At 37.0% G+C, this 13,799-nt stretch overlaps 1 protein-coding gene across 4 annotated transcripts in view; it reads left to right on the top strand.

Moving 5' to 3' along the window:
- ATP11C (ATPase phospholipid transporting 11C) overlaps positions 1–13,799 on the top strand; it is a 172,400-nt gene that overhangs the window by 154,447 nt on the left and 4,154 nt on the right. The window contains exons 26-30 of one of the 4 annotated variants that reach the window (XM_058536869.1): positions 859–924; positions 3,169–3,272; positions 6,209–6,362; positions 6,482–6,547; positions 12,604–12,647. In XM_058536869.1, the coding sequence (XP_058392852.1) occupies positions 859–924; positions 3,169–3,272; positions 6,209–6,362; positions 6,482–6,511 (354 nt within the window). In that variant the 3' untranslated portion in view covers positions 6,512–6,547; positions 12,604–12,647. Of the gene's footprint in view, positions 1–858; positions 925–3,168; positions 3,273–6,208; positions 6,363–6,481; positions 6,548–12,603; positions 12,709–13,799 lie in introns of those variants that run through there. The other 3 variants (XM_058536867.1, XM_058536870.1, XM_058536868.1) reach the window with 3 other exon arrangements.

The following is a 13,799-nucleotide window of genomic DNA, read 5'->3' as shown; positions in this document are numbered from 1 at the left end:
CATGGTTCATTTGCTCAGCAAACTCTTCAAGTAGTGCATGGTGAGCTTCAACCCACCCTGTGTCCAATTCATAACCCATTTTGAGTTCATGAGGTGCAAATTAGATTTTACTGTATATGTTGCCATCCTTTTAAGAGTTTGCTAAAATTACAATAAGTGTCAGAACTACTATCAGCAATTAAACATAGCACCCATGTATGATTTGATCAAATCCTTCTTTGCTTCTATTAACCTTAATTTTTTGTTTTTATTTTTTAAAAACCTTTTACATTTCATTTTCTGTTTTAATGTTATGCATTCAGATCTTGACAGCGTTTGGTAAGCATATGTGCCATTCATTGCCATCATTTGGATTTATACATGGTATCTGCTTTTCTTTGATGTGCACATGCTCACAGCTCTAATATTTACAGCCAAAAAATTAGACTCAATTTTAAAAATGTGAGTCCATTTGTCTGCAAATTAGTCCTTATTTGAGAGCTTTAGTTCTGTATTGTAGGAAAAGCCCATATCAAGCTCTTTAGAGACATGAGTCATCCAAATGACTTATTTTGGTGAACACTACTATTAGTGGAATAGGGTTTTTTCTACCTATATCACACCAGTGTATTCTCTGTTTGATGCTGCATGGAATAATGGAAATAAACCCTACCAATCACAAATGTAGTCTGCCTGTCCAAGAAAATTTAGGGTCACAGTAAAATTCAGCATTTTGGCCTGATCTTTTGACTAGATATTTCCCTAAGCAATTCATACAAAAATCTTTGGTAGTTAACACCCAAGATTAAACTTGGGTTTTCATTTTTTTTAAGCAGCCTTGCATATTCATGGTACATGTAATTGTTAAATGTTTTTCAGGTATATGGAAACTGGACTTTTGGAACCATTGTTTTCACAGTCTTAGTATTCACTGTAACTCTGAAGGTTAGATTTTTATTTATTCAACTATTTTTAACACCATTTTTCTAACACTTTCTGGTCTTATACTAATATGTCTTTTTTGTCTTCTAATGTTTGTTTTTAATACAGGTTGTTATACAAGTCTGAATGCTTACTAAAATGTGTATGATATTAGAAATGTGAACGTTTGTATACTATTTGTGATCCATTTTTTCCCAGTATATTGTCTATCTTCTTTATTTTGTTTTATTTTTTAAAAATTTGTACACCATACTCATGTTGGAAATCTGTTCCATCTTTCCTGCTATTTTTTAGTTGTTATGATAAGTGATATATAAACAGGCTATGAGTGTGTTTCCATGTTAAGTACTTGAATATTTTTTAAAGTTATATATGTTTAAGAATGCCAGGCCTTAAAGGAATTTGGGTATTTAAGACAGTTGAGTTAGGTGTCCATGAGCAAGATATGTGTGCAAAAGAGCTTGGTAGTGATGAAATTTTATATAATGTATTCATCACTGAAATTTACCCACATTAGTGATGAAATACGTAAGAATATACAGCAGGTAACATACAAGAGGGGTAGTTTTGGCAAAGTCCTTGGCATTAACATGCAACCATGTAATAATGCTCTGAAGCCTTGCTGAATACTTACTTCCCTTGAAGCTCAGGAGTTGGAGGTGAAAGCACAATCAGATTCTTCTGATCATTCCAGTAATAAACACCTCACATGGGGTCCAAGAATCAGTACCTTTAAATGAATTCCAGTATGCCCAGTGGTCAGAACTAGAACTCAGAAGTGTAATTGACAAACGACCTCTAATCATTTCCCCTCTAAATTTTTCTTCCTAGTTTCTTTCTCATATTGAATAGAACTAATATATGTTTGCATTATTCATCTACTATGTCAGTAATATTTTAGAACTGCAAAAGAAAATGTTACAGTTCATCTCAGTTTAGCCACTTACTGGCTGGGTGCCCTTGAGCCAAATGACTTTGTTTCTCAGTACCTCCGTTTCCTCTTCTATAAAATGGAGATAAAAGTTGCACTTACCTCTCTTAGGACTTTTTGTGAGAAATCAATTAGTGAATACATATAAAGCGCTTAGAATAGTATCTGGCACATAGAATGTGCTCAGTTCAGTAGATGCTAGTTATGTTTCACAGGATCATGATTTAAAATGGAAGCCCCCCCCCCATTTTTTTTTCCCCTGGCCTAGTGTATGACCCCAGGGCTTCCAAGTGCCCTTCATAGTCAAAGTTGGCCTTACTGCAGCATCCTTCAAGTGTCCCTCAAAAGATTTCCGCTCCCTCTTCTTTGGATGGGTTTTATTCTGACATTTTCCCTAGCAGCCCAGAGGATGGAAACTCAAGACTGGGCTACATTAACAGTGTTATCAACATCCTGTTTATGAATTTGAGAAACTGTAATAGAACTCAGGACCAGGGTGTCACAGCAAGTAACAAAACTGAGACGGCACTTCTTTTTCAAAAATTAAATGGCCTGGATATTAGTCCATGTGGCCCAGAAATTTTAAGCAAGCAGGGCAGGCCATACTTTTTGTTTTTAGATTGCATTTGAGAATCCCAACTGCAACAGTCTGAAGAAATGATCAGCCCTGGCAGAATCTTGAAGGGATTAAAATCTAAGGCAACTGAAAATGTTATTAATTTAATGGAATAGATATGGGTTTTGCAGTTGAAAGGCACACTGCATAGGCAGAGCCGTGATCCATAGCTACATGATGCCAGGTATGTAGAGCTAGTTGCCTTTGCGTTTAGTAACCCCCATCTGTTGTGTTTGAGCCTGGTGACTCCTTTGTATAATTTGTCTACTCTTCCTAGCTACCGCTTCACTCTCCTACTGCTTTTCAGTATACCTGCCTTCACCAGCTAGCCCTCCTTTTGCCATCAGCTCCCTGGCCACCATTACCTGAGGACTAGGGCCTCCAGCCTCCTGGATATTACCAGCACCTCGTTCCTTGCCCTTCCTTCAATAGTGAGGCATCTGTAGCCCCATACCTACTAGCTACCTGCTTGACTACACCTCCATGCCTGTACTCTGGAGCCTAGAGGCCTTAGGGCAGAGCTTAGCTCATTGAAAAGTCTGGATTCTGTTCTTCTTTTAGTTCCGTTCTCTTCTGGTTGCCTAGCCCAAGCAAGATCTTCCCATAGGTATCATATTGTTTACGAGTTGTCAGGTACCATAGTGTACTGCCTGGTGTAGTTTGTACCCATCATGAAATCTCTTGTGTTGTGTCTTTTCAGCTCGCCTTGGATACTCGTTTCTGGACTTGGATAAATCACTTTGTGATTTGGGGTTCTTTAGCCTTTTATGTATTTTTCTCATTCTTCTGGGGAGGAATTGTTTGGTAAGCAGCTGTATATGTGTGAGTAATATGTGAATAACAAAATAGATATGTGTATATGTACATTGTATAAGCAAGTATTAATTATACTTTTGAAGTTTTGATTATATAAGATGGCAGGTCTTCAGTGTTAATGGACTGGTAGTTACTTCTAACCAGTAATGCTGCTAATTTCAGATAAGATTTCAAATGCAAGTATATAGACTGCACAAGTTACTCAAACAACCTCCCTTCTGGTAGCCCCTGTCCAAATCTTTCAACTTGAAGGTGTGTAAACATTTCTCCATGAAGTGAAACTGTAATTTCTAGCATGACCTCCCATATGATTTCCAGTGGAAATACTCATCCTGTGAAGTTTCTATACAATATAGTGGCCAATAGATTATTATTGGCCACTATATTATTATTATATAGAGCTGTCATTCTTGTTACTACAGATGTGCTCAAGGTATAGAATATATGCCACTTAATACTCAGAGGGTTATATCTTGAAATCACCATTTCATTGTTTTGGGGGGTAAAGGCAGACTCTACAGCTTGGCCTTAAAGTTCATTCAGTTCATCTTGGTTCAATAGATGTTTATTCAGAATCCATTTCGTGTGAGGCACTCTGTGGGATACAGAGATGAATAGACTGTACTCCTGCTTCAAGGAGATTAGAGTCCAGTGAGGGACACATAAGCCACGATTGGGAGAGTTATAAGACATGAAAATAAGTTAGATTTTCATCTCCTTTCCTTACTCCCAGAGGCCTTTATTTTGTTTTTAAATATCACAGTTATTTTCCCTGAGAAGGATGCCAGCAGCAGAGAGCATGGCTAGAGTAAGCCATGGGGTGAGATTCCAGAAGTACATATTTTCACTGCTTTGAGCAAAATCATATGTACAAAACATTCCATGTTATCACAGAGATGTGAGGACCATGTTTATGTCCCTTGAGACTTAATTAGAAGAAATTCTTACTGTTTTGAAAGGCTTTTTAAAATAAAAGCCTTAAGAAATAAAAATATAAAAAACCTAATCACTTTAGGAAGTAGCAGCTCTAAAAAGTGTAATTACAGCATATATTTGGCACCTATGTAGGTAATTATTGAAGCAATGAAGCTGAAGGAAGTCTCTGTTTTCTTTAATAATATACCAATGAATCAAAGCTGATTAACCAAATGTAATATACAATTGTAGGTGTACTCGGAGTACAGCAGTTCTGTCTGTGAATCTGTGTAATCAGCATCTGAACTGATTATGCAAAAATTCCACCAGAATAAAATGTTTCAAGCAAACTAAACAAGTTTCTAACTCTTTCCACAGACTATCCTTATTGATTAAAATAAATATTCTACATAATTAAGACATTGTCACACCTGTTGTTAGTCATTAGTGGTACTTACTAAAAATGAAATATTAATAAATCTTTTTTTTATTTTGTTGCCTGTAGAGCTGTCTGAGTTGAGCTACTACATGAATATAAAATTTATATTATAAAGCAACCAGCAAAATGTGACTAGAAACTTCACGTGTGAAACTTTAGCTAAATGCTGGTCGCAGCTAATATCTCTGAACATGTCACCCCTGAGGCATTGTGACACACCCCTCTTTGGGAGTGGGCAGTAAGAATGATGATTTCTGAGCCCCAAACCCAATCCAGGAATAATATCTTTTGTTTTTTACTGCTCCCCTGAAAAGGTCCATAGATGCCATTGAGGTAAAAAAGAAAAACCTAGAGATATTAATCACAGAATATTGTGGGTACTGTGCAAAAGAATACCCTATGACTAGCTGTCAGTTGTCTGCTGGACCCTTACTATGGCTTAGTTAACTGCCTAGAAAATTAGCGAGGGTGCTCTTCAGAATTAGAGTGGGGGTGGAGCTCTGCAGAAAATGTTTCTGTTTGGTAGACCCTAGAGAGCCTGTTTTGCCCAGACCTCATAAGTTTCTTCTCCTCACTGTTCTGCTCACTTCTTATTCCACAATTAGTCCTCATATATGTAGAGCCACGATCTTGATTTTATCATGTTACATAAGAGTGCACAAACATCAATTTTTAAATGAGAAACCAGTTTATCTTCTGTGAGCACTATGCGTGATCTGATAAATGGGACCGACCAGTTATCTACCTAGGGCTCCTAATCCGAGGATAGTCTGATATGCATCCCTACCTTGAGCAGCCACTTTGCACTTGCTCCCCATCAGCTTCCAACAACGTTTAAGTTAGCCTCGTGAGGCGCTCTGTGGTTCAGCTCAGGCAGGGGAAGGGAAACTGGCTGTGCTTCTCAATGGCCGCCTAACAGTGCAGTGGATGGCTTTGAGTGAAATCCCACATCAGAATGAGGGGTCCTCCTGGATTTCTGGACTCCAAGACTTAATGTCCTATTAGCAGTATTCTTCTGTCTGTCACCCTACTTGGCACACACTGTTACTCAATATATATTTGTGGATAAGAATCGTAGATTCCTCCCATTTGAGAGAGATCAGCTCTATACGTCCTTTTTATATTTACATAGGGTTTTGCGGGGAGTGGGTTATAAAAATGTCTTTTAAATTCCTGAATGTAGAGCACAAATCCTTTCTTGCATAGGAAGTAAAATGCTTGTTAGCATAAAAATTAACCGTCATTTCTCTTGAATATCTTTGAAGCTCCAGCATTTTCTAATGCAGATATTTTCCAGTTGGCAACTTTAAAATTGATTGCTTGGTTGTTTTCAAGTCAGATGCATTTTGTTGTCTTTTTTTTCCCTCCTTTGATTACCATTCCTTGTCTTTCCAAACATTTAGTAAATGAAATCTGTTTACTACTTTTGGGACGTTCTAAAGAAAATTGTTTTTATTAATGTGTGTAATGAAGATTCCTTTTAAATACAAAAGACAGTTTCAATTACAATTCTGTTTCATATGACAGGAACTGATTTGTTTTTCCATTATGTATTTTCTTTCCACTCTAGGCCTTTTCTGAAACAACAGAGAATGTATTTCGTGTTTGCTCAAATGCTGTCTTCTATATCCACATGGTTGGCCATAATTCTTCTAATATTTATCAGCCTTTTCCCTGAGATTCTCCTGATTGTATTAAAGAATGTAAGAAGAAGAAGTGCCAGGGTAAGAACTAAGTTTATATTATAACGTGATTTTTGGAAGGGGCTTCAGTATCTGCCATGAACTAAAAACCTTATTTAGATAATTGCATTAGTTACAGCATGTTAAACCCCTCCTTACAGGTTCATCACTTAATTTCCACTTCTGCATAAAAAGTATAGTAAAAACTTCGTTATCCAATGCAGGTGGTAAGTAGATTCCTTAATAGTATTCTATGTGACCTTTAGCAATCCATATGAAGTATCTCATATGCTCCATATGGAATTTTAGACGGAAAAAATGACTTTTTTAAAATTTAGCTTAGAATTTTCACAGCAGGAATTTCCACACCAACATTTCAGCTTTAACCTTAGAAATTTCCCAGTGGGTTGTTTGCAGATTTTTTTTTAAGTTTTGATAATCCCAATTTGCCTTTTTCAAACCTTTCCCCTTTCTTTAATTATAGTGCTGCTTAATCTCTGTGTTGCTTCTAGCCCTGTCTGTCCAGTAGTATATTTGAACCAAAGAGAATTCCCTGGATGTGATTTCTACATCCTTACCCTCCTGGACACACTTGTAAAAATTCAAGCTTGTTTTATGAGTGTGTTTTTATTTTTGCTGCTTAAATTGTAAATTTCTTGCAGGAATGAGAAGTTATTACCTTCTGTCAGCCTAATTGCTTGGCTCTGCATTCATTGTCTGATATCTTTTGAACATTTTTCAAAAGCCCTTTAAAGTGAAAGGGGTAGATTAGCCTGAAGAATAAAACTTTTGGCAAATTTTGACCAACGGGTTAATTAAATATGTCATATTCCTGCCAACACTAGCTCATTTTGCCAAACAAAATCTGTTTCTATCATATTGACACCAACTAGATGTTATAGCTCCTCCAAGGCGACATTTTTAGGAACTAGTCTAAGCTGTATCTGCCTGACTTATTTGATCAAACTTGCCAACCAGTTTAGCCACAAAACTGGTTTGCTGATATTTTTTTTGTTGGGGGGGCTACCTTTTGAATTGATAGAATCCAGTAGTTGGCATCATGCAGACATAAGAAACTAACGTGATTATAGTGGGAAAATCTTCAGTGATTAGATGTGTAATAGAAAAGCTTCATGATACAAGTCACTACCAGCCCCAATCAAAAGCAATAGAGTATCAGTGGTATAATCCACATTGATTTTGTATAGGCCAATCATTGTGCAGTTAGGTGGTCAGAACTGGCCTTAACTCCCTGCCTCTGTGTGCCTTGTGGGTGGAAATTGACACAGCGTTAACCTAGCTAAGACTGCCTTAGTCTGCTCTTTAATCCTTCCAGTAGACCCCTGACTAGCTCCCTCCAGCCTGGTGTTTAGTTTTAGGGTGGGAAAGTGGCATTTACTTGTCTGATTATACCTTGATATCAGTTGAACAGGGGTAAAACAGGTTGATATAACAGGCTCCTCCCAGAATGGCTCAAGTGGCAATTTGCATGAAGCCAACTAAAAATATCATAGTAAGAAATGGTTTAGGGCCTTGTTATAGTAGAGAATTTGTCTAGGAAGGATCTCTAAGGTGCTCTTCCATTCTTCTTACTTGGGAGTACACTTTGGGGTGCTCCTGAATATTCTTCTTATTTGGGGTAATGGAGCTTATGCTAAATAATGGCTCACAATCACCTTCATGCTCTAAAGATGATACAAAAATCTCGGAAATCAAAACCTTCAAACGTATCATCTTATCTTCTTCCTTAGGTTCTTTATTTAAAAAAAATTAGACACTGGCTGGAGGTGACTTTTATATAAATTAAATGGCCATTAAATATTTTAAATGTTTTTTTATAAATTAAATGGCCATTAAATGGGAGGATGCTACAAAGCAGTCACAGATAAAGACTTAGAACCTTTTCTTCACTGCAAACTGCAGATTCTGAACTTCTGTTGAAATCATGGAGTTCTGAGACCACAGCCCTATACTAAGCAGCATAGAATTTTCCCAGGGGTTCAGCATGATATTTGTTTGCCATGGGTTATGTCCATGATAGGAGGAATTCTAGTGTCTTGTGCTGTAGCTTGGCATGCTGATTTGCCAGAACAACCAGGAGAATTTCCATAATCACCTTCATTCATTCAACCATTCATTCATTTATTCCTCTGCTCATTGAACCAATAAACATGTATTGAACCGCCTACTGATGAACATCTCTCTTTACATCCAATGTCTGAAAGACTAAATGGTTTTTCAGACTCTATGGGATTTTGAGAGTCGCAGATGAGGCAAACTATTGTGGGCACTCAGCAGCGCTGCCTCTTTTGTTTTTTTTCCTTGTGAGAAAATGCAAGAGCAAAGTAGTGCATATGAATGCATAAAGGCCAACTGAAACATGGCAGCCACAACTATTCTGATAAGTCACATCTGTTTACATAAGGCCCGATTTGGCCATATCAAAGAGGCATAGGCCACTTCTAAGATAAAGGAGAAAGAGTATCTTAATGACCAATAGTCTGACATCCTGGGTGACTTCCTACTTTGTTTAATATCCCTTGCTAAGGCATTGGCCTCGTTTTAAAGAGAGGCAAAAGATGCTTTTACACTGGGTCGGCCTCCTACCTGACAGGGTCCCTAATGGGGTAAAGTGTGGGTCCCTACAGAGGTATAAGGTTCCCCGTAACTTCAACCAGTAAGTATCTTGGATCCTTTGTACACACAGCCAGAAACCCCTGTGACAAGCAGGCTGCCAGTGCTATCCTCATGTGAGTCTTGGCAGCTGCTTTGAGAAGGGAACTCAGCAGTGGGTAGTGAAAATGTCTCTGGCATTTGAGAAAGAAGCTAAACCATTTACATTTAACAATTATAGAAGCAGCCTTCTGTTGAATTCTATTCAATTTACCACACATTGCCTGAGGGTCCACTGTAAGTTATCTACTGTACTAGGTGTTGATAATTCAGAGATGAATCAGATGTGGCCCCAGCTCACCAGGAGCTCTCATTCTAGTTAAGTTATAAAAGGGATTCATATGGAACACTTCCATAAGCAGGTATAAACCAGAATGGTAGACTCAATGATATAGTTTGTTATAACACATCTGAGCTATTTCAAGGTCCGAGTCACTACCTCCTGAAACCTCCAGTAAAAAGGCAGGTGTGGTGGCCTCCACCACAGCCTGAGTTCTGTCATGACATTGGCATGGATTCTGCTGTCTTCAAAAATAGGTTCCCTCGGTCCTTTAACTCAACAGTGTAGTTAAGCTACGTATTCCTCAGCTATATTTTCAGCAATGTAGTTAACTTTTGAGTTAAAATCCCATCATTAAAGATCATAAGGCTTTTCTTTAGCTTATAAATTGACAAAGCTGCATCGCCATGCTGCTGACAGTGTTTGATGAAACTACCATTGAGCACTGAACAGTGGAACAGCAGGATAACACTGCAAAGGAAATTTAAAGTTTAGGATTTTTGGCATTTCAAAAAGTTGTGTCTCCTCTAAGCACAATTGTTGGGCTGTCTCTTAATCAGTGAAATACACCTGGACTTTCTGGCCAAGTAGTAAATACCGCTTCCCATTTTCAGTGGCATTTTCCACATATCTTTATGTAAGTTTTCCCGTGTAAACCATCACGATCAAATGGGAGGCTTGACTTTGCCTACTAGATGTGGAAACACTGTAATCTTATGAGAATGGACCCAGCAACATGGCCGTGCCTAGCACGGGATGTCTGCACAAACAAAAAGAAATATTCCATTATGTAGGGAGCTCTTTCAGAGTAGACGACAGGAAAAGGAAGAATGTCAGCTGTCTGAGCAAAATTCCCAGAGAAAGCACTTTGAAAATTTTGGAGAATACAACTTATCCTTATAATAACACATACAACCATGGGTTCCGAGGGTAATAGCCCTGTGAACTGAATTAGACAAAGTTGAATCCTAATGTCGTGGCTGTTGAGGTGGACCTTTATGCATTGGCCTCTTTGACCTACTGCTAATTTAGCCAGCATCAAAGCTCTCTAGATAACTGCAAAAGAATGTGGAAATTTCATACTGTTTTAGCTCATTATCTCCTGTCCTTCTCACCTCTTCCCCCCACCAGTTGCTACCTATATCAATTTTTGATTGCTTTAGGTACTCTTTCCATGCTCTCTACTGCCTTCTGTACTTTCATATTTCCTTTTTTTCCTTTATAAAATAACCTAATCTATTAACCCCTAAAATTTCTGCTTCATAGAAATACTTTTATCTCTCATGGTTGGATACAAGGTTTTGGGCATACCAAAATGTGCTTATAGTTACAGTCTTCAATAGATAGGCTTATATATTAAACACAGGAATGGGGGTCTTTGTATCACGTAAATCTTGTTGCAAAGTTTTTGCCCACAAAATAGAAAACAGAGCAATTAAATTTTTTTTTCTCAGAAACTATTTATTTCTCTGGCTTGATCATTTGGTAATTTGCATGTTACCAACATGTCACCAACTTTCTTTATTTAAGGTAAAATAAGAACAGGGAAAAATGTAGTTATGTTAAAACATATATGAATAAATCAAAGTATTTGCCTTTAAAAGTTTAATTGTTTATTAGACTCTGCTGGATATATATGTTACTTGAGCTGGTTTCTTTTTTTAAGCCTATTTTCATTAGTCACTAAGTAGATAATATGGGTAATCTTGATTATCAGAATTGTTAACCTCATCCCCATAGTTAACCACTCATCTTCTGTTTTGCTTGGGCAATGCCAAAACCAAGTCTGTAAATTAGCTTGTAACTTCAGACACAGAATAAGAAGGAAAAAAAAAATAACCTCTTAGGTTTTCTGATTAAACTTTGTTACTAATTTTTACTTTTTCTAGATGTTTTAAGGGAAAAATTCATAGTTCTTTAGCCTACCCTTTTAAAGAGATCTCTGTAGGAAAAAGTGGGAAACTGATCGAATTATGTTAGAATAAAGGAAGTTAAGCATTGGTCCAGAGGGTGATGGGACTGAAGTGTTGGTTTCACCAAATGTTTTCCCATTGTGTTAGTTTTGACTGGGTTTTTAACCTGCAGCTGCCCAAGGGCAGTCAGTCCCTTCATATTGTATCTGCTATTAGATAGGGGAGATAGTTACTTCAAGATAGATTGGTGATGGACTGTGGGCGTGGCTCTCTGACCAATGGACTTTGAATAATGTAGCTTAGTGAATTAATTGTTAGAGATAAGCCTGATTTCAACAAGAAGCATATTTTTAAATTATTCAGAATAGTCAATTTTCCCATTAACAAAATAATTTTATATTGATATACACAGAAATAGTAATTTGCACATATAACGAGGCTATTCCTAACTCTAACTCTACTTTTACTTCAGAAAATAACGTCTTCAAAACTAACATATCATTTTGACTTCAAATTCTCAAGGTTTCTTTTTAAATGTCTTAAATTTCAGAGAATATTTACTTTTTTTTTTTTTTTTTTGGTTTCTGCATTTCTCTTTTTTCTACTGCAATTTTCCACCTTTTGTGCAATTGTGAACAAGGTAACGAAACGCCTCCCTTCCTCAGGAACATCTACTATCTTCATGCTTTCTCAAACTTCCAGCAATCACAGTTTCTCTTGGAGTGAATAAGGTGATTTCCTTTCTTAATGTACCAACTTGCTTGCATCCTCATTTGCTTGACACCATTTTCTGATTCTTTATGAAAAATTACTTCTTGTGATTCATTTTTATATCTTCTATTGATACTTAAGAGTATTTTGTCGTTTTCCTTTAATCATTTGTTCACCTTCTCAAATTGTCACACTGGAGAGGAAGTGATTTTCAAAAACTTGGACTGTAAGTCTCTAGTCCCCTTGATTCCTGGTACGCAGTAGAAGCTACAGCGTGTTACAGCTAGTCTGTTCACCAAGACAGAAATGTTTTGCACAAATTTCCCTTGGGTCAATACACTCACAGCACTGGCACAACTCTCAGAGGTGTTCACCAAAAGGATGGTAAGGTTTACTAATCAATCAAACCATATTGACTCATCTACCACATAACCTACCAGTGTCATTTCCAAAACCCAAGTTTGCCACATACTACTAATTAATGTCTGTATACTTCTACCATGAAAACAATTCAATTTGAGTTGGAGACTTTCTTAGGTCTTTCAATGTGTTCATTTAAATGTTTTGCATTTGCTATAGTATAATCATTTGTACATCTGGCCAGAAGAGTAGTCTATAGAAAATGATTTTTCTCTTCTACATTTTTATCACCAGGTAGGTTAACTAATCTTCAAATGCTTTAAGTATCTTTACCTCACTATTACAGAGAAATCTGAGCTGTAAAAGGGCATCTGATTCATTATCCGCCAGACCTTCAGTCAGACCTCTTCTTTTACGAACATTCTCAGACGAATCTAATATATTGTAACAGGTACCTAGTGTTAAACGAGTGGGCTGGCTTTAAAGAAACAGATTAACAGCATTATAAAGAAAAAAAAGAAAAGATCTCTCTAAATTTTCTCTGCTGTTGGTGTGGTGAACTTTATACTATTCTTTGCAAAAATATAAAGATGCATTACTTGGAATATGGGGAAATATAGATTTTAAATTTGCTAAGCCCCCAAATAAAATTTTAGGCATTTTCCAGAGCTGCAGGATAATACAGTATATTCAATTGGTAAGGGGCAAGTTGTCATGGCACTGCCATCACGTGACAATGCTCACTAATAGTGATCAGGAAATATAACTTTGATTTAAAAAGATCATTTGGAAAATTGGAAATAAATATTCCAAATTTGCATCTGTATAATATCAAGTCAGTTTAGCATTGCATGTTCTTTTGGGAATTATGTGAAAATAATTCAGTGTGTTTGTACCTCCATGTGCTGTGTCTGTGTGTTTGCAGGTATACACTTAATGTCCTTGTAAATGTCTGATCCCAAAATATATATTAATGACCCAGTATACTCTAATCACTTTTTTTAATGTCAAGTTTTATTCAAGCTAAATCTTTTCAACTTTCAAAGGTAAAATCTTTCCTAGCCATTCAGGGGGATGGTAGCCTAATTATAGAGAATGCTTCATAATTAATTTTTCCAAAAATGAGTAAATTCATTTTATAACGTATTGTTACATTTGCCCCCAAAAAATATTGGGGAGGAATTGCTATGCCATGGGAGGAACCCTTGAACTCAGAATGACTCCTCTCTGTGCATTCTGTGTTTCCCACTCTAAGGGCCTCAGTCACCCCCAGACCTTTAGAGGCCTTTTATCCATCCGTGGGAATTCAGAGTAATTCATGAATGAGCTTTATGAGTTTGTCAGCTTAGAAACAACTCTCTACAGCTTAGGGCAAGGCCATCTTTCATGCACACATAAAAATTAATGATCATCGTGAATGAAATTGCAGGTCATTTCACTTTGAAGCTAACAGTTGTAAGTCCACCTCATAGTCCCATTTTTTCGTCAGCTATCAACTTCCCCACCCTCCAGCCAAGAATAAACATTGAACTAATGGATTGA

The sequence above is a fragment of the Diceros bicornis genome, chromosome X, assembly GCF_020826845.1.
Source record: "Diceros bicornis minor isolate mBicDic1 chromosome X, mDicBic1.mat.cur, whole genome shotgun sequence".
Classification (NCBI taxonomy): Eukaryota; Metazoa; Chordata; class Mammalia; order Perissodactyla; family Rhinocerotidae; genus Diceros; species Diceros bicornis.
This window is presented reverse-complemented; position numbering and strand designations above follow the sequence as displayed.